Source organism: Pteronotus mesoamericanus, unplaced genomic scaffold (assembly GCF_021234165.1).
Source record: "Pteronotus mesoamericanus isolate MK-2021 breed Mesoamerican mustached bat unplaced genomic scaffold, CSHL_Meso_final scaffold_85, whole genome shotgun sequence".
NCBI classification, from domain to species: Eukaryota; Metazoa; Chordata; class Mammalia; order Chiroptera; family Mormoopidae; genus Pteronotus; species Pteronotus mesoamericanus.
The window spans coordinates 34,071,890-34,093,363 of record NW_026555329.1 but is presented as its reverse complement, the minus strand read 5'-3'; the positions used below and the strand labels follow the sequence as shown (position 1 = coordinate 34,093,363).

Below are 21,474 nucleotides of genomic sequence, written 5' to 3'. Positions count from 1 at the left end.
AGGATTTTCCTTTTTTTGCTTAATCCTTCATCTTTTGCCCAGTCCCGCAACTGCTCTCCTTCTGACAGCTAGCAGTCTGTTCCATGCACCCGTTCCTCTGTTTCCATTTTGTTAGTTTATTTTGTTCATTAGATTCTACATATGAGTGAGATCATATGGTACTTGCGTTTCTCTGACTGACTTATTTCACTTAGCATAATGCTCTCCAGGTCCATCCATGCTGTTGCAAAAGGTAGGATTCTCCTCTTTTTATGGCCAAGAAGTATGCCATTGTGTAGATGTACCACAGGTTTTTTAATCCACTCATCTAGTGATGGACAGTCAGGCTGCTTCTAAATCTTGGCTATTGTAAATAACTGCAATGAACATAGGGGTGCTTATGTTCTTTTTGACTTAAGTGTTTGAGGTTTCTTTAGAAGTAATGTAGTTACGTTAATCAACACACTGAATAGGTCCCATTTGTTACTTAACTTGCAGAAGTGACTTTGTGAGGTACATAATTCAGGCTTCGCTTTGTACCTCAGCAAGTTGTCCACTTACCTTCTGAGAGTATGCATGCCAAGAACAGAACTATCTAACATACACTTTGAAGAAAATGCTTATCTTTGCAAATGCTTGAATTACATCAAAAGCAAAGGCCTGGGTGACACTTGGTGGTGTGTGTCAGTGCCTTTCTAGAAACAGTTTGCTTGGTGGTTTGGATGTCCCATTGTTTTAAGTCATAGCACAATCACTTTATTTTCATTATCTGTGTGGCATTGGCATGAAATATACTTTATGTGCTCTATTTCCAACCAGATGTGTCACAAGGCATAGCAAAAGAGAGTGAAGTGTAAGAGTCTCCCCAAAGATTACACAAATACTTAGAAATAGGAACACTTAAAACTTGCCAGCTGCCACCCACGTCTTCATTCCAGCACTCAAACTTCTTCCTGCAGCAGGGCCCTGTGTCAGGGGTTTATGTTGAACTGCAAACTGAAGAATTCTTTAATTAAGGAAAACGCTATACCACATTTTTTTTTTTTTATCAGTGTTGCTAACTTTTAAGTGAATGATACACTGGCTAGGACAAAAGTTATGTTGCTTTGAATTTGTAAAACACTCTATTTTAAGAAAAATTTAGATTATTTTTTAAAAATAGCATCTTTAAAGTTTCTTTGCTTATGACAAAATGTCATTCGTATAACTCTATTACTAAAGAGACAAGAGGTGATAAGACCAGATTGCTAGCGGTAAATTCTAGCAGAATGTTATGGTACAAACAAGTTTTAGAATCAAGAATCACTGCCTATGTGTTAGGGGATTTTATGGTGGGATATGACCTCATGTGGGCCTTTCAAGAATTTTTTTCAGCTTTAAGCATTCAAGGTTCAAAGTCTATGAAAGAAGTCAATTTCCAATGCTCTTCCACTGACCCTGCAATTTAAAACGCTGTCAAACATCAATTGCCCTTGCTGGGGAAGCTCAACTCTTGTGATATATTTCATAATAGCCCTTTTGTTGTTTTCAACAAATGCTTCTCCTTAAATAGTGTTTTGTTTATGTTCATATAAAAATTATTTTGTGTTTCCTGAACAAAAACAAAAAGGATGTGAAGGGACAGAGAAATGGGTAGACGTATGTAAGGTGTCAGCAGGAAACCAATCCAAGAGTAGATAAGACAGGACAAAATATTCACTCACTCTACCTAAAGCAATAAAAAATTGTAAGCAGATTGTCACTTTAACATGGGATCTGGCTTGATTTGACATGTACGTGGGCACTTCCTGTACGAATGAACTAATAGGAAATTTGTGCTGTGCGTTTGGCATACGAACTGTCTTTGAGATATCTCTAGCCTAGAAATAGGCAGAGTTTTCCCTGGCACTACAGTCATCTTTAAATGCAGTTAGGAAAATTGGTCTGGTATCTGTAAGATTATCGAATCTCCTCATTCATATGCAAATATAACCACTCACTACCAATCAGAGTTAAGGCAGGAAACCCGAATGCCACGGGAGGGTCCTAGAACTGGTGTGGGCATTTCTGAGGCTTTTAATACTATTAAAGCAAAAACAGCTACGAACTCTGGGCAAATTTGTTGGTGATTTATAAAAACTTGGATCAAGTCAATTTGTTAATACTAGAGTTAGAAAATTATTTTATTCTTTAGTCAGGCAACAATACACCCCAAAACTCTTGCTTCTGTGATGGGGCCTGAGTCCACGCGGTGAGCTTGTAGCAGATGGGGACAGAATAGCGGCCTCGTCCAGCTGTTATTCTTCCCATTGACCCAACACACACCTGGAAGCAAGAGCCCCTTTCTCGGGCAGTCTGACTCTGGAGAGGGTAAGCCAAGAAATATCTAAATCTGGCACAGATCCTTTCTCCTGAGCCTAAAATGAATTCTGAAGAGTCAGTACAATCTGTCCAAACAGCACCCGGTGAAAGCGAACACATCTGGGGCTTAGTACTCAGGACTTACTCCTCTTCTGGATTGCCAAATTCTTACCTTTGTATTACTGCCTTATGGGGCTTAGTCTTTTTACTTCTGTGGAATATATTATCACCATAAGCATCTGAGGACAACAGATATTCACTTTTCTATGAAAGCAAATGGGGGAAATCAGAATAGAACAGAGCTTTTTGGAAATAACACCTGAGGTCTGGGGAAAATATTTGCAGCATTCTGAGTGATGAACCTAGAGAGTTGTGGGACTCAAAAACTGGGCCTCACTTCATCTTCACCAACACAGGAGGCAAGAGATAGGAAGCAGACGCTCAGAAAACATTAGAAATATGGAAAAGACCTGTGAGGGATTTGTATTCAGAGATGTTCCCATGGGCTGTTCTATTTCTCTCCTTTGAAAGGGGAAAATAATGTAAATATGTCTCCATCTCTTTCTTTAAAGGCTCAACCTAACCCAGGCTCACTGTTCCACACAAGGCACAGTAAGAAGTAACATGGGGGCTAGGGGAAAAGGTGATGGGATAAAACACACACACACAAACTCGTAAGTACAGACAACAGTACGGTGATTATTAGATGGAAAGTGGGTTGGGGTAGGTAGAAGATGGTAAAGGGTGTATAAATGGTGATGGAAGGAGACTTGACTTGGGGTGGTGAACACACAATACAATATACCTGAAACCTATATAATGTTATTAACCAATGCCATCCCAATAAATTCAATTTTTTAAAAAATATAAAGTGAGTTTTATATAGCATCCACTTTTTCCTGGAGGTTCAAAGTGTCTTATTCATATTAGTTAACAATGTGAAATGGAAGAAACAAGTTAGATCATGGGTGGAGGATATAAGGTGAAATGCAGTAAAAATGCTAACGTTTATATGCGTATGAGTCCTTCAACATTTCCCCTTCTCCACACCACTGTTAATTCTCTAAGCCACAGCCGTTATGACGTTGGCAGCCATATCTGACGTCTTAACCTGTGTTCCCTCTGACCAGCCTTCAGTCTGTTCAGAATGGGAACAGACTGAGAGAGCTTGAAAAGCAAATCCAGTGATGTCAGTCTTCAGCTTAAAGGCCCTTAATGACTTCTTACTACACTTAAGATCAAAATCTTTAATATGCTTACAAGACACTGTAGGGCAGGCCCCACCACCCTCTCTGGCTTCATCTCAAACCGCCCTCCCTCCCCTCTGTTCCCTACATTGGCCCTATGTCCCTCCTTCAAGATTGCGGGCTCCCTCCTAGCAAAGGGCCTTTGTACATGCTCTTCATTCTGCCTGGGATCTCTTTAATGTGTTTTTCAACTGGTTAATCCCTATGTATCTGCAATTGTTCATCATTTCTTCAGAAGTTCTTGTGAAGGACAGACACATTTCCTAAGGAAAACACATTATAACATACATAGAATATCAAAATTATAGAATGGTCCACATGGTCATTTCTACTTCAGTAAAATCTCTCTCATACCTGTGTTCTGCATCATCCTCAACTCTCCCTACCCCCAGCTCCCTCACCTCAGAATCAGAAAAGCCAGAGGAAACTTTACCTATTTTCATGTCCTTGTAGCTGGAGTGGCTGAGGAGGCGCCGGCTGGGTGACAGGGCTGCTGGGGGTGGCAGGGCTTGGCTGGGCCAGAGGACTCTGCTGGGCCATGGGGCTCTGCTTCTCGGAGCTGGGTGCCGAGGCTGGGCTGTTGAGCTCTGAGATGGGAACCAAAGCAGCAAATGTGGTCAGGTAGACATTGAAAAAGGGAGAGGGGTGGCCAGAGGCCGATATTCTGTGCCTCCTCAGAAAACTCGAGGCTTTGGCTATTTCAGTTTCTGTTAGACTTTAAGACAGTAACTTAAACGTATCAAGTTCCAATAACTCTCACAGAATTAGTATGCTTTCCTTAATTGTAAGACTTGCTGAACAAAGTTATGAACAGCCTCCTGTCATTTTGTCAGAAGAAAAGATTACAATAAAAAAACCTGTTAAAGCAATGAAATAATTCAAAGGATTAAGCCCTAATACATATTCTATTTTTCTAGTAAGAAAGAAAACACTTAGCTACTACTTTTTGGTTGTAATGAGAAGTCTCGCCAGTATTCCAAAGTCTGGATAAGGAGCTAACTATAATAAAAGAAAATGTTTTCTACAATCTTTCTTCCAGTTCCTTGTTAGCCTTATTGCTTAATAACCCTCTGTATTCCATGGTTCTCCAGAAAGAAAAACAAAACTAAAACAAACAACCATTGGACAAAGAAAGGGAAATTAAGTTTTTGTTTGTTAAACTGCTTTATGAAATTTCTTGTAATAACATCAAATTTACAACTGAAATTATTTTTTCTACATTAGAATAGTGGGACAGACATATTTTAGATTGGGAAAATGGAGAAGTCAGATTTTTAGTGAGAAATCTTGTTTATAGTTAATTCCCACTGAATATTTCATACATAATAGTGTCTGCAGGTAGGTAAAAAAACAAAACCACAACAAAACAAAACAAAAACATGGTGGTCATATTCTGTCCCCCTTCTTCTTCTCCTCCTCCTTCTTCTTCTCTTTCTTTCTCTCTCTCTCCTTTTTTTTTTTTTTAAGTTGGGCCATAAAAGGGAGGTGACCGATTAGCATTTCCTTATAAACTACTCTTTCCCTTTCTTTTCTTACGGTTCCCAATTTTAAATTCCTTGTATCAGAGTTTCCCAACTTTGGCACTGTGGACATTTTGGGCCAGATAATTTTTTGCTGTGGGGACTGTCCTGAGCACTGTGTGATGTTAACAGCATCCCTGCCCTCTATCAACCCCAATCATGACAATCAAAAATGTCTCCTGACATTGCTAAAAAATTCCCTGGGGCACAAAATCACCTCAGTTAAGAACAACTGAGTTTTATGTTTAAAGCCAGGAGGCTGTTTGGTGACTGCTTATCAGAGTCCCAAGAGGGAATCATGAGGCTGAGTAAAACAGAGAGGACCACAGTGAGTAAGCCCATCACGGTGCGCCTCTGTCCATGTGGGATTCTGGTCCACTCACCAGCGAGCTACAGCAACTGAATTCTTGAATATCAGTAATGAATCAGCAGCTACAAAATGGTAATGAACGTATTTAGTCTAGAAATACCAAGCTTATGGTGAACTTTGTGGCCCCTTAAGGCACGGCTGGGAGTTGTGGTGCTCAGTACTCTGCAAGCTTTAGGGAGGTGTCCTTGTACAGAGAAATTCAAGAGGCTAAGTGGGAATTTAAAATTCTTATCAGATGCCACATTTTCTAAATGAGCTCTCCTCATACCACAGAAACTTCCTCAAGCTTTTCAAAATCAACCTGACTTTGAAGAATCCTCTAGAGCTTAACAGTTTACATGAATACATGGTTTTTTTCTTCAGATTTGTAACTCTGTCACCTCTGTTGAATGGGTGGTGGCTTAATGTAACCATAAAAACAATACTCCTAAGACCACAGGGAATGACTGAATAACCCAGTGTCATAGGCTTCACACTATTTATCTGTAATGTCACATAACTTGACCTCTGAATGAAACTGGTACTGGGTAAACAGGATATGAGTTACAACAGAAAGTGAATTTTTGCCACGGTGGAACCAACTGTCACCCTCGGACCCTCTGACACCACACTGATGGCAGCTGGGTGGACTCTATGACCTTCCCAGGCACTCACCCTCCTGAGGAATGATGCGAAGGGTGACACTGAGGCCTGCGTCCTTGATGAGCTTCACAATGTCTGCGTGAGGCATGTTGATGATCGACTGGCCATTCACTGCTAAAATCCGGTCTCCTACTTTCAGTTTTGCACAGCGATCTGCAGGACTCCCATCAATGATGCGTCCGATTTTATGGGGCACAGCTAAAAAGATACCCAACAGAAAGAGATTATCAGAGGCACCTCCAATACATGTTCTAGTTTTGAGTCCTCACAGGAAACAATGTTATGTCAGAATTCCTTCTTTGGTCAGTATATTTGCCTTTTGAAATCACAATCATGCCTATCAAATGCAGTCCTGCGCAGACTACAGAGACCAAGTCCTTCGCAGTGACAGGCCAGTTCCAAACACATGGACCAGGGGTTCTCACACTTTGGGGTATATTGGATCCACTTTAGGATTAAGCATACAGTTCTTTGAGCCTCACCCCGGACTTTGTGATTTGAAATGTCCAGGCAGGAGGTGAAAATCATGAATTGTTAAGAAGCTCCTGAGGAGATTCCAATATATACAAAATTTTGAGAATCATAGGCATAAAACACAGTGCCTACAGATTTCACACTCCAGAGACAATGATACGCAATTTCAGAAAGATACAATAAATGCCAGGAATTTAAGTTTTACCCTTTTCTATTTTACAGAGAGGGGAAAACAGGAAATATATATATGTATATATGTAGGCTGTATTTGGCTGGTCAAGAAGTTATGACCAACTATCCACTTATCCACTAATCTTCAGTTTAAACACTGATGCAGTTTTCAAATCTTAACTCTCCTTTCTGATATAATTTATTAAGTGGTGCTGAGGTCTTGATAGTATCTGACTCATAATGTATTTCATCAAATCTGAGATACCATTTATGACATGACATACCTTTATTTTATAAGGAAAAAAAGCCAATTCTGCCAATTAAACAATGACACTCAATTGACTCTAAGATACTCTTTAATTTTTAAAATATTAAAATACGAAAACGTATGTTTGCATTGATGAAATACAGCATATATCTCTTGAAAACAATGAAAATTTCTTTCCTTTTGTATTATTTATTTATGTGTGTGAGGAGAGCCAGCTACACGGGGATACAGAGTTTTCTAGCAGGGTGACTTTTGTTCAGTGTAAATGGTTGAGTTCTGACCAGGATGGCTAGCTGGGGTCAGGCAGCTGGTACACAGTGTACTTGTGACCTCCCTCAAGGGGTGCACCATCTAAAAATCTGTTCCCATTCCTTTGTTCTTTCGAGACGAGAGCCCCTACCAGGCTATCACTGTCAGTGACTCTGTGTTGTTGCCCTCCCATGGGAGTGAGGTATTGATTTAATCTGCATAAAGAGGCAAAGAGACACTATACCATTCATTATGCTCCAGGGATGTCTGGTCCTTGAATTCTTAGTCTGTGTATGTGTTACAGTGAAAGGCAAAAGGTTGGCTAATAACCACGGTACAGAAGGACAAGTGAGTTAATGAACTAGCACCCTGATCAGACCTCGATTGCGAAAAGTTATAGATAGTATATGAAAATATTGGCTGAACCTGTGTCTCTGAAGTGAAACCTATCATGTTGGAAGCTCAAACACATTTTTATCTACCATGAGCACCAATAGCTTTAGTTAGGAACACCTTACTTAAAACATATTAATGATCATCTTAGAATCTTAGGACAATAGATTTCTCAAGAAATGCAGTAAGAACTCATTCACCTACTTATTCTTAAAAATGACATAAGTATTGCAAGTTGTTTCATCTTCAACCAAAATTAGAGTGAAATTTCATTTCTGTTATTGCCCTCATTCATATTTAATAGGGTCCTGGAACAGTCAATAAGTGCAGTTTCCTTGGCCATAATGTACATGTTGTTATGTATGCTGTGACCTTTGATAAGTTATCTGACTTTCCTGTGTTTCTGTTTTTCAACACTAAAATTGAAATGATAATATTATTGATCTCAAAGGATGGTTCTGAAAATTAAATAAATCATATGTAAAGTGACTAGAACAGTGCCTGGCATGGAAGCATTGACTTATAATTATTGTTTCTTTCATTATGTTTATTAATATTATCTTTTTTATGTCTCTGATATCACTACTGATGTGTCTGTGCTTGTGTGAGGGTACCAGTTTGAATTTCTTCTATGTGGGATAAACCTGTAATACTGCTAAAACTAAAGCAATGCTTGTTTACTGCAGAACAAAACCCCTAAGTATCAATCAGGAAAACTGCTTCATATGGGAAAGAGAGATATCTTTTAGGGATCACCTAGACACCAGATGAGGTCAAGAATCCTGTTTGTTTTCCTCTGGTTTCACACACACACACACAAAAGATGTTGCAGGTCTCTGTAGGAAGCACTAACTTGTACATAAACAGTTTATTATTCACTGGGATATCAGCATGTTACAGAGCTCTTCATTAAGTAGTTGAGCCTTACACTCATGTGCATGTTAACCCTTAACAATCATGTGAGATACCTGATAGCATTACCATTGCATGTTTACAGTGGAAACAAAACAAAGCCATAAAGTGATGAGCAATGTGCCCAAGGTCATAAAGGCCAACAGGACTTAGAATCCCAGCCTGCCAGATTCCATTGCCTTTGCTCTTAGCCAAGGTACCACACTGCCTGCCTGGACTTTACCGTCTCCTCCCTCCACTCCAGCACATGCTTCATGAGCACCTGGTGCTTTTATCTGGTGACTACACCCTGCCTCTAAGCAGAGCATCATAAACGCTTCACCAGTGGCCCTGATCCAGGGGAGAGTAGGAGGTAGGAACTTGGCTTGAAGTGGAGTCTTTGCAGCAGCTGTCTTTTGATAGGCAGGCAGGAGTAGGTGAAGAGGGGAGTAGAGTGGAAGAAAAGGGAGAGGAGGGGGAGGGAGGGACAGTAAGGCTGGACAGCTCCTCAGATCCTTTTTGGTCAGGAGTTCACATTATTGTGCCATTCCTTTATTTGAAGTCATTTCTTTGGGCAGTAGGAACATATTTGAAATGAAATTTTAAACTACTGTTTAAAACACACAGAAATGGTATTTGGATGATTTGCTGTTTTGGATTAGACATGCCTCTGCTCCCCTCCATTATTGTAGATCACTTAGAAATAAGTGTATCTACTGCAAATAAAACCTTAAATGTTGCAAAACAAAGGTTTCACAAACACACACACACATACACACACGATCACACAATTTTATGTAATCAACAACAAAAAACAACAACAATAAGTTATGATTTGTTAATTTCCAGGCATTGTGTTAGGTACTTATGTTAAATCCTCAGGGCAACAGTGTGAAGTAGCTGTAAAAGTGTAATAATCATGCTTATTTTATTGTTAAGAAAACAAATAGGTATCACAGCCAAGATTCAAATCTATGCCTCTGGCTTCAAACCTTGAAGTTACTCTCTTCTTTTTTTGACATGTAGCAGGTTGAAAGCAATTTGAATTATGAAGAGCGGGGAAAGTATTTATGAGACCTAGCTTAGAAAAGCATGCTACTTGAGGTTTCTAGATAAAAGTTCATTGTAAATGGACTTTCTTGCTTAACAATGGTAACTCTTAGTTTCAAGGCCATTCTGATTTTATTAGGGTATGTAGAGTAAAATCCCAAAGAAAAGAATGAAAACAGAAATAAATTCTCTGGTAGCCATATAGAATGACTGAGTGCTTACCTAAAATCTAAGTGAGTAAACAATTTAAAAATGTATGTGCATAATTGGAAGCACCCCATATAGCTTTAATAAAATTGTTTTCTATTGGCCTTTACTTTAATAAAAACAGTACTTGAAATGCTTGGCAGCTGAAGACAACCTCACTTTTCCTTTAGAAGCATTTTCCTTACATTTGTAAGTACATAGAATGTTGATGTAGAACGAATCACTGACAAGGTGTGTGCTAAAAGAGGATTCTCTCTGAAAACAAGAAGCAGTTCCATTTGCTCAGTTATAAGGTCTAGATTGCTCATGACCTAAGTGCTTTCTGTGCATCGCTAATGGAATTACAGAGCCTGAAAGAGGCCTTGACCTTGGTTTCTATTATTGGGATGAATGGCACTCATTAATTCTCTGAGAACTGATGACTAAGGTAACCGCCTGATCGCAGTGCATTTAGATGGTGTGCCTTCCAGACATCACCTGTCAGGCGGCAACATAAATCAAGTCTTTGCATCAGGCTTCTTGACACAGTGTGCTTAGGGTATACAGATAGTTGGGAAAAGTTGCAATATGTCTAAGGTTTTAGACACACTGACGTTTTGGAAGGAGACAATTTATCACTAGTTAGAAATTTCCCTTTAATTGCAAATCATATAAATTATGGAAAAGGAAACCCATCTTATCAATTTTTTATTTCTTTCTGGGTAAAACACTACCGCACATTTATACTGCAGTATGTTTTATATTTTCTTGTAGATGAGGTGACTCTTTTGGCACTGCTCAATATATCACACTTGTTTTGGTGAGACTATCAGAGACACTCAGTTGACTGGATGCTCTCTAACTTCATTCTAAAGGTCTGAATTTTTTGGGTCCCCAGCCACACCATAACAGAAAGCAATGGCTCTCCCATTTTGCTATTGGGTTCTCTTCTGGGAGCTTAGTATGGTCTATTCAGACTCCTTTAGCCATCGGTCAACCAAAGAGTTCTGATGGAGTTCTATCTTGGATCAGTTCCCATAAACAAGATGGACGGTTGCCCAAGGATTTTCTTGCTTTGGTGATGGATTCTTCCTTAAATTCTCAGCTACACCTGAGGGAAGGGGAAGGAGTAGTTGATCCCTCCATGTGTTTTTCATGTTTCCTTGTTGCTTTATATGTATTTCATTTCAGAGAAGGAAAAGTCTGTGACTCATATTTACATTTAATTGTCTCCTTGTTAATAGATCTTACACAGCAGAGGTGTGTCTGGAGGAAAGCCTGAGGGAAATGGATTCTGCATCAATCATGTCAAGTGAGAAATTTCTAAGATGAGTGTGACAAAAATAAATACTTCGAAAGCAATCAATAGCATAAACCCTCATTGGTTCACAATTCCACTAATTGTGAAGGTTAAACAACATGTCATTCACTTAAAAAGTCAAAGAAAGTTAGTTTGGATTTTGATTCTGTGACCTGATATAAAAAGAATTTTTAAGTGGATGATTCCATTTGACTTTCTTAAAATAATCTATGAAAATGATTTATTGTCTTGTTTTACAATGACGGACTGGGGCAGGAAGATCAATTACTCCATCAACAACAACACATTCTGCAAAGCATCTTCTAACAGGCACAATGCTAGACCCAGTGGGGAAGACAACAATAAAACAACACAGGGTTGTAGCCCTCACGAACTCGCTGTCTAGCTGTGGAGATCAGGGCTAGTCAAATACTAAAAACACAAATGGCAAATCCATGATAAATGTAATGTGCAAGAGGAGAGGTGAATTACCGAGTCCAGTTGTGGACTCAGGGAGGAGTAAGAAGAAGAAAGATCATTCTCGGAAGGATGAGGCATAGTGTCCCTACATTGAGTAGTAGCTCCCTTAGTGAAAATTCATGGTGGTAAGGAGGGTTCTATCTACCCCATGGGGGGAGAAACAAGCAGAAGATGCTTTGGAGGTGGGGTCTCTCCTGCCCTCACAATGACTGCTTCCCTACCTGAGATTCCTGATAAGGTGCTTTCCCAGCTCCTCTAGATGGACACTGAACATGTAGGAACAGAATAGTAATTGTCACAAAATGTTCCTATCTCTTTAATACATGGCCAAGAATCCTGTTTTCCTGCCTTCGGAAAACTGAGCCAATTTTTAATCTGGTTTATTTTCCATCTCTCCTTCTGAGAAACCCTGGATGAGTGTATTCTATGGTGACAAACCCATTTAGCTAGTTGTCTCTTCCTGGAATGTGACATGGTATCTTTCAAAAGATTTTTGTGGTCATCTGGGGGGAAGATGTGGGAAAGAAACACTGTGTTTGGTATCTTTTAAAACAGTGGTGGTAAATTAAGAAAAAGCAGACAGCATGAGAGTTTTTCTCTAGAAGTCTGTGGATTTTAGTTTTCCAAAAATGAAACATCCTCTCCGAAATTTATATCCAAATGATTTGCAAGAACCAAAACCGAGCAGCTGGTGTTTTAAAGACTGCATATTCCAAAGGTGTATCTTCTCCCTAGCACCCATGAGTCATTCTTTTGTAGTTGAACAGTTTAGTTACCCTGAATTTGGTAATAGGCAGATGGTCAGAGGGAGGAATGGGAAGTAAGAGACCCATTATTAGCAATTTGGGAGCCCAGCTGAACTCACGGTTCTAAGGGCAGAAAGCACCTTACAGAAAGTATTAACTACATGACTGGAGAGAAAGAAGCACTCCTCAGCCTTTTACTTTGCTGAGAGTGAAATAGTAATAGAAAGAAATCTCATTGCATTAGGAATTGTAATTAGCTATCACTTTTTGTTCTACTATCCTGGAACATGAGGGTAGGCTAAAATGGTTTTGTTGTTTGGAAATATTGGGTGGGCTTGTAGACACAGGGCTGGTTTCAGTGGTGTCTGACCGCTCTGGTCACCATTCCTAAAAGGCCCTTGTGTTTGGTTTAATGGGATGCTGTCACCATCTTGACATTCTTAATAATTTTTGAACAAGGGTCTCACACTTTCATTTTATACCAGGCCCTGACAATTCTCTAATTGAGCTTATGCAGATAGATCCTCAATATATTTGCTCTTTGCATCACTCCATTGTTTTCAGTGTCTGCGGTGGAAGATGTGAGAATTTTGTGGCCATGGAAAATGACCACAAAAGCAGGTAGGGACAGAGAAAAACAATTCCTTTCTCTTGTGGCAACATTTCTCATTCCCATACACATCACTAGAAGAGGTAGTCCTTATATTTTCTGCTAAGTATATTCTCTTTTTTTCCAACAATAAGAAGTCTTTTATTTTAGTCTACACTTATCATGCCATGAAATCATAGGGAATGGGTTCCAGCAGCTCAGGCTCCTCTCTATTGGTTCTCATGCAGTGTGTGCTTGTGGCTGGAACAGGCTCAGGCTTCAGATGAACCCAGGAACTCTCCTCTAGGCTGCTATCTTCTTTTTCTGATAATTTTCCGTCTCATGTGTCAGAAAGATGTATCAGCTCTTAGAGTGCTCAATATGCACATTAATTCCCTTAGCAAGAATCTTGTCCTTAACTTTTTTGTTTACAACAATGCCCACCACATGCTGGGTGGCATTGTAAACTCTTCCAGCTCTGCCGTGGGAACAGTTGTGGGCATTCCTTTTTGAACAGCACCCATTCTCTTGATGTTGATAGTATCGTCTTTCTTCTAGATTTGCATGTATGTGGCCAAAAGAACCACTCCATGTTTTCTAAAAGGCCTAGAGAATGTGTAACAGGTGCCTCTCCTCTGTCTTTGTGTTAGACATTTTGGTGGTTCGGGTGAAAGGAAGTTGCTAAGTATATTCTTAAAGATCCTTGATTCCTCTCATAATGACAGGAGGCCTAAAAATGACCTTGATTCTTTCATTCTGTTGTAAAAATTATTCTTATGTAATAAATCACTCATTATTGAGTCATCCACAAAGCAAACGTTCTTCTTATCTCTCTTTAAAAAGACTTTAATATATACCAGCACATTTCAAGGAGTTTGTGCATTCTTTTGACATGATAATTCCCTAATAATCTGACAAAATGTCTAGACATTAGACGGGTAGGAACCAAAGTACTTTTGGAATACTGACGATCCTAAATTCTGCAGTTGGCCAGAAGGGTACGTGTGTGGGTATGGGAGCTGGAGTGAGAGAGCAGACTAACAGTTCGTAGATGCTTGGATTCTGAATGCCTAAGCCTTCAGCTTCTGTAGAGATGCTTCTCATTTTATTGTATATCCTGAGAAGCTATCTTTTTACCTTGCTAATTTCTAGGTAGCTGGGATATTCTTTTTTTTTTTTTTTTTAATTTGCTTTGGTCCAAAAGTTGCTTTGGAAAATCTGGTCCCATTAAGTAAAATATCGACCTGATTCAACATTTTTTGTACTTCCCCTAAAGACTCGGAAATGGATGTACATTTCCATCACTCAGTAAAATCAGGATTCTCCAGTCATGGAGTAGAAGGTGAAATTATGTGTTGTTCAACTTGAATAATTTTAGTGACTAAAATTATAGAGCTTTTAGCAAGTTTTCCTTACAAATAACCAAACAGCAGGCTGATTACATAATAATGAAAAAATTAGTTATTGATATTAAAGTATAACAGTATATCTTCTCTGCAGAGCAGAAAAACAAGGTATTTTACTTCTTTCTACAGTCACAGCACATGTATGTGTACACTAATGTATATGACATAAGTATATTACATATAATATATAAAACACTGATATATTATTTATAAAAAATAATAAAAATAAAATATCATATTTAAACTTTTTAAGGAGAAACGAAATATTAGCATAGTCTTAGATATTTGCACCAAATTTTAAAACCAAAGCCAAGAGAAAAACAAAAACCAAAAACCTCAGAGTGAATCCCAGCATTTTTGAGTAAGGTCTGGAAGACAAATAGGACTTCATTGTGGTAGACTTCTGACATGTTGTGATAGACTTCTGGACAAGGAGCTACAAGTTGAAGTTTGGAGAGGGGCTCAAAACAGCATCAAGAACAGAACAGTGGAAAAAGATGGCGGAGGAGTGAAAGGGAGTCACGCTGACCTCCTCCCAAAACCAAACTGGAATTGCAACTAAATAATGGAGTAATCACCTGGAAAGCAGTGGAGCGATAGTGGGAGAGGAGCCTTGGTGCCGCGGACAGTGGGTTCGACTCTCACACATCCCAACGGGTGAGAAGTGAGGTGGAGGCTCTAGAGGGTGGGCTGGGTGCGCACGGGCACTGGCACCAGAGGGACATTGAAACGGCCAGTTAGCGTCCCCCCGAGAAGAACGGGGTCTGAATCATAAACAGGAACCCCTAAACTACAGCAGCTAAAGCCGAGAAAATACAGACAAAACGCAACCCCAAAAAGCTTAGGGGCGCTTTCTGCCAGAGACAGGTGGCTGGGGATGCAAAAAGACATTTAAAGGGCAAACGCAAAAGTTGCAGCGGCAGCCACCCTCCTTGATCGCTGGGTACAGGCGGCAGCAGGGTGGGCTGGTGCCTGGGAAAAGACTGGTGAGGAAAACTTTGTGAAGAGAACTGACCCTGCGGCCGGTGGAGCCCGGGTGATAACGCACTTCCCACTCTGCAGCTACCACCTTGCTCAGGCATAAGGGAATCCATTAACCTGCCTTTTGTGCGCTCCGCACACAGCTTGTGCGCGTGTGAGCTACAGGGCTGAGTGCAGACTGGCTGGGAGAGCCCTGAGGAGAGACTGGAGACGGAGGCATTGGGGAAAGAACGGGAGGAGGAACCGGGGAGTCCCGACTCCCTCCCCGTTCGGTAGTCTCCATTGTGGGCTGGAAAGGCGCGACCCCAAAGAGGCAGAAGCGGGGCGCGCATGAACCAGACTGCCTGCGATTGAAACGCAGTCCGCACAGGGGTTGGATCCTTGGCCGAAGGGGTCACAGAACTGCCCAGAGGCCCCTGAGGGGAGACTAGAAACGGAGGCATTGGGGAAAGAACGGGAGGAGGAACCGGGGAGTCCCGACTCCTTCCCCTTGCCGTAGTCTCCATTGCGCGGGAAGAGGCCACACCCCCAAAGAGCCAAAAGCCGAAAAGCAAACATAGACACCCCCAAAACACCCAGAGCAGGCGCGCACACTTGCGCCGAGTGACTGGCGAGGGTTGGCGAGCGTGTGTGTGACCCGTGCAGGCTGGCGAACGCTTGCACCTGCCGGCAAGGCCTCCCACAGACTGGCACCCATACGGCCTGCGAGGGAGTGCACAGAGGGGCAAGGGCAGGCATAAATTGACCTACCTGCTGCGATTGCGGAGCAGCCCACAAAATAAGTAGAGCTGCCCAGAGTCCCTGGAGGAGAGACCAGAAACAGGATTAACCGGAGAGTCCTAGAGCTGATTTCCTCCCATTTCCGTAGTCCCCATTTGGCGAGGGCAAGCAACGCACCCAAAGAGCCAAAAGCGGGGAAAACACACAATAGAAGACCCTAAACTGACCAGTGCCGTGAAGCTCGCGTGCAAGGGAGGCCAGATGAGCACGGGAGGTCGCGAATAAGCCCCCTGGTCTGGGGCAAACACATGCGAGCCCAGGCGGGGGGGGGACCCTGCTGCGCTGGGAACGCGCTCAAGGAGCTCTCGTGAGAGCGCAGAGAGATCCCAAAAAATAGCCCAGCCCTGACCGAAGGGGTCACAGAGCTGCTCCAAGCAGGAGTCAGACACAGGCATTAGACTCCTGAAAGGCTCAAACAAACAACCCAAGGCCCTATAGGGTCAACAACTGACATCATCAGAGGCAAGCCCCGAAAGAAAAGTAAAGGACAAAAATACTTAACAGACTCTCACAAAAATGGGAAGAAAAAGAAGTTCCCCCCAAATGAGTGGAAAAGGGGACTCCCCACAGAGAGAGCTCAATGAAATAGAGGCAAGGGAACTATCAGATATGGAATTTAAAACAATGGTTCTAAGGAAGCTCAATGAGCTCAGCCAGCTCAAAGAGAACTATGAGAAACTGCAGAGAAACTATCAGGATCTTACAGCAAACTATATCAGCCTGGAAAAGGACATAGAAACTATCAAGAAGACACAAGAGGATATGAAGAATACCATTTCTGAATTGAAGAACACAGTAGAAGGAATCCAAAGCAGGCTGGATGAAGCTGAGGATCGAATCAGTGAGATGGAGGACAAGGTAGAAAAAAGCTCCCAGAAAGAACAAGAAATGCAAAAATGGCTCAAAAAGAATGAAGAAGCATTTAGGGAAATGCAGGACAACCTGAAACGCAATAATGTCCGTATAATAGGGATACCAGAAGGAGAAAAAGAGGAGCAAGGAATAGAGAACCTCCTCGAAAAAGTAATGATGGAAAATTTCCCTAATTTGAGGAGAGAAAGGCTCTCATGGATCCAGGAGGCACAGAGGACCCCACTCAAGAAGGACCCAAGGAGGTCCACTCCAAGACACATCATCATTAAAATGGCAAAAGTCAAAGACAAAGAGAGAATCCTCAAGGCAGCAAGGGAGAAGGAGAAAGTAACATACAAGGGGGCCCCGATACGCCTAGGAGCTGACTTCTCAACAGAAACACTCCAAGCCAGAAGGGAATGGCAACAAATATTCCAAGCCATGAAAAGCAAGGGCCTACAGCCAAGGCTGCTCTACCCAGCTAGGCTCTCCATTAAAATAGAAGGAGAAATACGGAGTTTCCCAGACAAAAGAAAGCTAAAAGAATACATCTCTACCAAACCAGCACTCCAAGATATGCTAAGGGGACTGGTTTAAGCAGATGAAGGAAAAGAATGAGACAGAGAGGAACACAAGTACAAAGAGAAAAGATGAGTAAGTTTCTATCAGTAATATCTCTCAATGTGAATGGACTAAATGCCCCAATCAAAAGACACAGGGTAGCTGAATGGATAAGAAAACATGACCCACACATATGTTGCCTACAAGAGACCCACCTCAGAGCAAAAGACCTACACAGATTGAAAGTAAAGGGATGGAAAATAATATTCCAAGCAAATGGACATGAGAAAAAGGCTGGCGTTGCCATACTTGTATCAGACAAAGTCGATTTCAAAGCAAAGGCCATAAAGAGAGACCCAGAGGGGCACTTTATCATACTTAAAGGAAGAATCTATCAAGAAGACATCAACATTGTAAACTTATATGCTCCCAATATAGGAGCCCCCAAGTTTATAAGGAAATTGTTGGATGACTTCAAAAAAGATATAGATAGCAACACACTGATAGTAGGGGATTTCAACACCCCACTGTCAAAAATGGACAGATCTTCCAAACAAAACATTAATAAACATATCGTGGCGCTGAATGACACACTGAATCAAAGAGACTTAACTGACATATATAGAATCTTACATCCCAAAGAAGAAAAATACACATTCTTTTCAAATGCTCATGGCAGTTTTTCAAAGATAGACCACATGATAGGACACAAAGCAAGCCTCAGTAAATTCAGGAAAATTGAAATAATACCAAACTTTTTCTCAGACCACAAGGCCTTGAAACTCGAAATCAAACTCAAAGAGAAACTTCAAAAAACTTGGAAACTCATGGAGACTGAACAGTACACTATTAAACAATGAATTGGTCAATAATGAGATAAGAGAAGAAATCAAAAAATTTCTGGAAACAAATGAAAATGAACAGACAACTGTCCAAAACCTATGGGACACAGCAAAGGCGGTCCTGAGAGGGAAGTTCATAGCAATACAGGCTTACCTTAAAAAGATAGAAACATTTCAAATAAAAGACCTAACACTACAACTTGAAGAACTGGAGAAACAACAACAAATAAATCCCAGAGCAAGTAGAAGGAAGGAAATAGTCAAGATTAGAGCAGAACTGAATGACATAGAGACAAAAAGAACAATTCAGAGGATCAACCAATCCAGAAGCTGGTTCTTTGAAAAGATTCATAAAATTGACAAACCTTTAAGCAGACTCATCAAGAAAAAAAGGGAGAGGACCCAAATTAATAATATCAGAAATGAAAGAGGAGAAATAACAACTGATACCACAGAAATACAAATGATTATCAGAAACTATTATGAACAATTATATGCCAAGAAATTTGAAAATCTTGATGAAATGGACAAATTTTTAGAAAAGTATAATCTTCCAACACTGAAGGAGGAAGAAACAGAAAGCTTGAACAGACCGATAACAGTTGGGGAAATTGAAGCAGTCATCAAGAAACTCCCAGCACACAAAAGCCCAGGGCCAGACGGTTTCCCAGGAGAATTTTACAAAACATTTAAGGAAGAGCTAACCCCTGTCCTTCTCAGACTATTCCAAAAAATCCAAGAGGAGGGAAGACTGCCAGACTCCTTCTATGAGGCCAGCATCACCCTGATCCCAAAACCAGATAAAGACCCTACAAAGAAAGAAAACTACAGGCCCATTTCGCTGATGAACATAGATGCTAAAATCCTCAACAAAATATTGGCAAACCGCATCCAGCAATACATTCAAAAGATTATCCATCACGATCAAGTGGGATTCATCCCAGGGATGCAGGGATGGTTCAATATACGCAAATCAGTAAACGTGATACACCACATAAATCAAAGAAAAGACAAAAACCACATGATCATCTCGATAGATGCAGAAAAAGCATTTGACAAGGTACAGCACCCATTTATGATCAAAACACTCAGCAAAATGGGAATCAATGGGGCATTCCTCAACGTAATAAAGGCCATATATGAAAAACCTACAGCCAACATCATACTCAACGGGCAAAAACTGAAAGCTTTCCCACTAAGATCGGGAACACGACAAGGATGTCTGCTCTCACCGCTTCTTTTCAACATCGTATTGGAAGTCCTAGCCACAGCGGTCAGACAAGAGAAAGAGATAAAAGGCATCCAAATTGGAAAGGAGGAAGTAAAACTATCATTGTTTGCAGATGACATGATAGTGTACATAGAGAACCCTGTAGACTCTACCAAAAAACTCCTCAACCTAATAAGTGAATTTGGCAAAACAGCAGGATACAAAGTCAACATTCAGAAATCAAAGGTGTTTTTGTACACCAGCAATGCAATAGAAGAAGAAGAAATCAGGAAAAATATACCATTCGATATAGCACGAAAAAAGATAAAGTACCTAGGGATAAATTTAACCAAAGACACAAAAGACCGGTATGCAGAAAACTATAGAACATTGAAAAAAGAAATTAAGGAAGACACAAATAAATGGAAGCATATACCGTGTACATGGATTGGAAGAATTAATATCCTTAAAATGTCCATACTACCAAAAGCAATTTATAGATTCAACGCAATCCCTAGTAAGATACCAATGACGTATTTCACAGAAATAGAACAGACATTTCAAAAATTTATATGGAACCATAAACGACCTCGAATAGCCGCAGCAATTTTGAGAAAGAAACACAAAGTAGGAGGGATCACAATACCGGACATCAAACTCTACTACAAAGCCACTATACTCAAAACAATCTGGTACTGGCACAAGAACAGACCCATAGACCAGTGGAACAGAATAGAAAGCCCAGAAATAAGCCCAGGTCTCTATGGCCATCTAATATTCGACAAAGGGGGCAGAAGCATGAAATGGGGCAATAACAGCCTCTTCAACAAATGGTGTTGGGAGAGCTGGATGGCTACATGCAAAAAATTGAAATTGGATCACCAGCTGACACCATACACAAAAATAAACTCAAGATGGATAAAAGACTTAAATATAAGTCGCAACACCATCAAAGTCCTAGAGGAGAACATTGGCAGGAAACTCTCAGATATCCCACGCAGCAATTTTTTCACTGATATGTCTCCTAAAGCAAGGGACATAAAGGAAAGAATAAACAAGTGGGACCTCATCAAAATAAGAAGCTTCTGCACGGCTAAAGAAAACATCAGCCAACTGAAAAGGGAGCCAACCATTTGGGAAAATATATTTGCTAATGATACATCAGATAGAGGTTTGATCTCCAAGATATACAAAGAACTCACTCGACTTGACTCCAAGAAGACAAACGATCCAATCAAAAAATGGGCAAAGGACCTGGGCAGATGCTTTTCTAAGGAGGAGATACAGAGGGCCCAGAGGCATTTGAAAGGATGCTCTGCATCACTAGCCATCAGAGAAATGCAGATCAAAACCACCATGAGGTACCACCTCACACCGGTCAGAATGGCCATCATAAACAGATCCACAAACAACAGGTGCTGGCGAGGCTGTGGAGAAAAGGGAACTCTAGTCCACTGTTGGTGGGAATGCAGACTGGTGCAGCCACTATGGAAAGCAGTGTGGAATTTCCTCAGAAAGCTGAAAATGGAACTGCCTTTTGATCCAGCGATTCCCCTGCTGGGACTATACCCTGAGAACACCAAAACGCCAATACAAAAGAACCTACGCACCCCAATGTTCATAGCAGCACAATTTACAATAGCCAAGTGTTGGAAGCAACCTAAATGCCCATCAGTAGATGATTGGATCAAAAAATAATGGTACATATACACAATGGAATACTACGCAGCAGAAAGAAAAAAAGAAGTACTAAACTTTGCGACAGCATGGATGGAACTGGAAAGCATCATGCTAAGCGAAATAAGCCAGGGGGTGAAAGACAAATACCATATGATCTCACCTATAAGTGGAACCTAACCAACAATGCAAAGAAGCAAGGCAAATATGACCAGCAACACTGAAAGGAAAAGAAATCAACAGAGACAAGAGGGAAGGGGGGGGGCAGGG

At 40.8% G+C, this 21,474-nt stretch overlaps 1 protein-coding gene across 1 annotated transcript in view; it reads right to left on the bottom strand.

The window, feature by feature from the left end:
* The window catches only part of MAGI2 (membrane associated guanylate kinase, WW and PDZ domain containing 2), a 1,404,484-nt gene that overhangs the window by 108,763 nt on the left and 1,274,247 nt on the right, over positions 1–21,474 (bottom strand). The window contains exons 17-18 of the mRNA XM_054563833.1: positions 6,111–6,296; positions 4,000–4,153 (exon numbers count right to left, since the gene is read on the bottom strand). Of these exons, the coding sequence (XP_054419808.1) occupies positions 4,000–4,153; positions 6,111–6,296 (340 nt within the window). The remainder of the gene's footprint in view (positions 1–3,999; positions 4,154–6,110; positions 6,297–21,474) is intronic.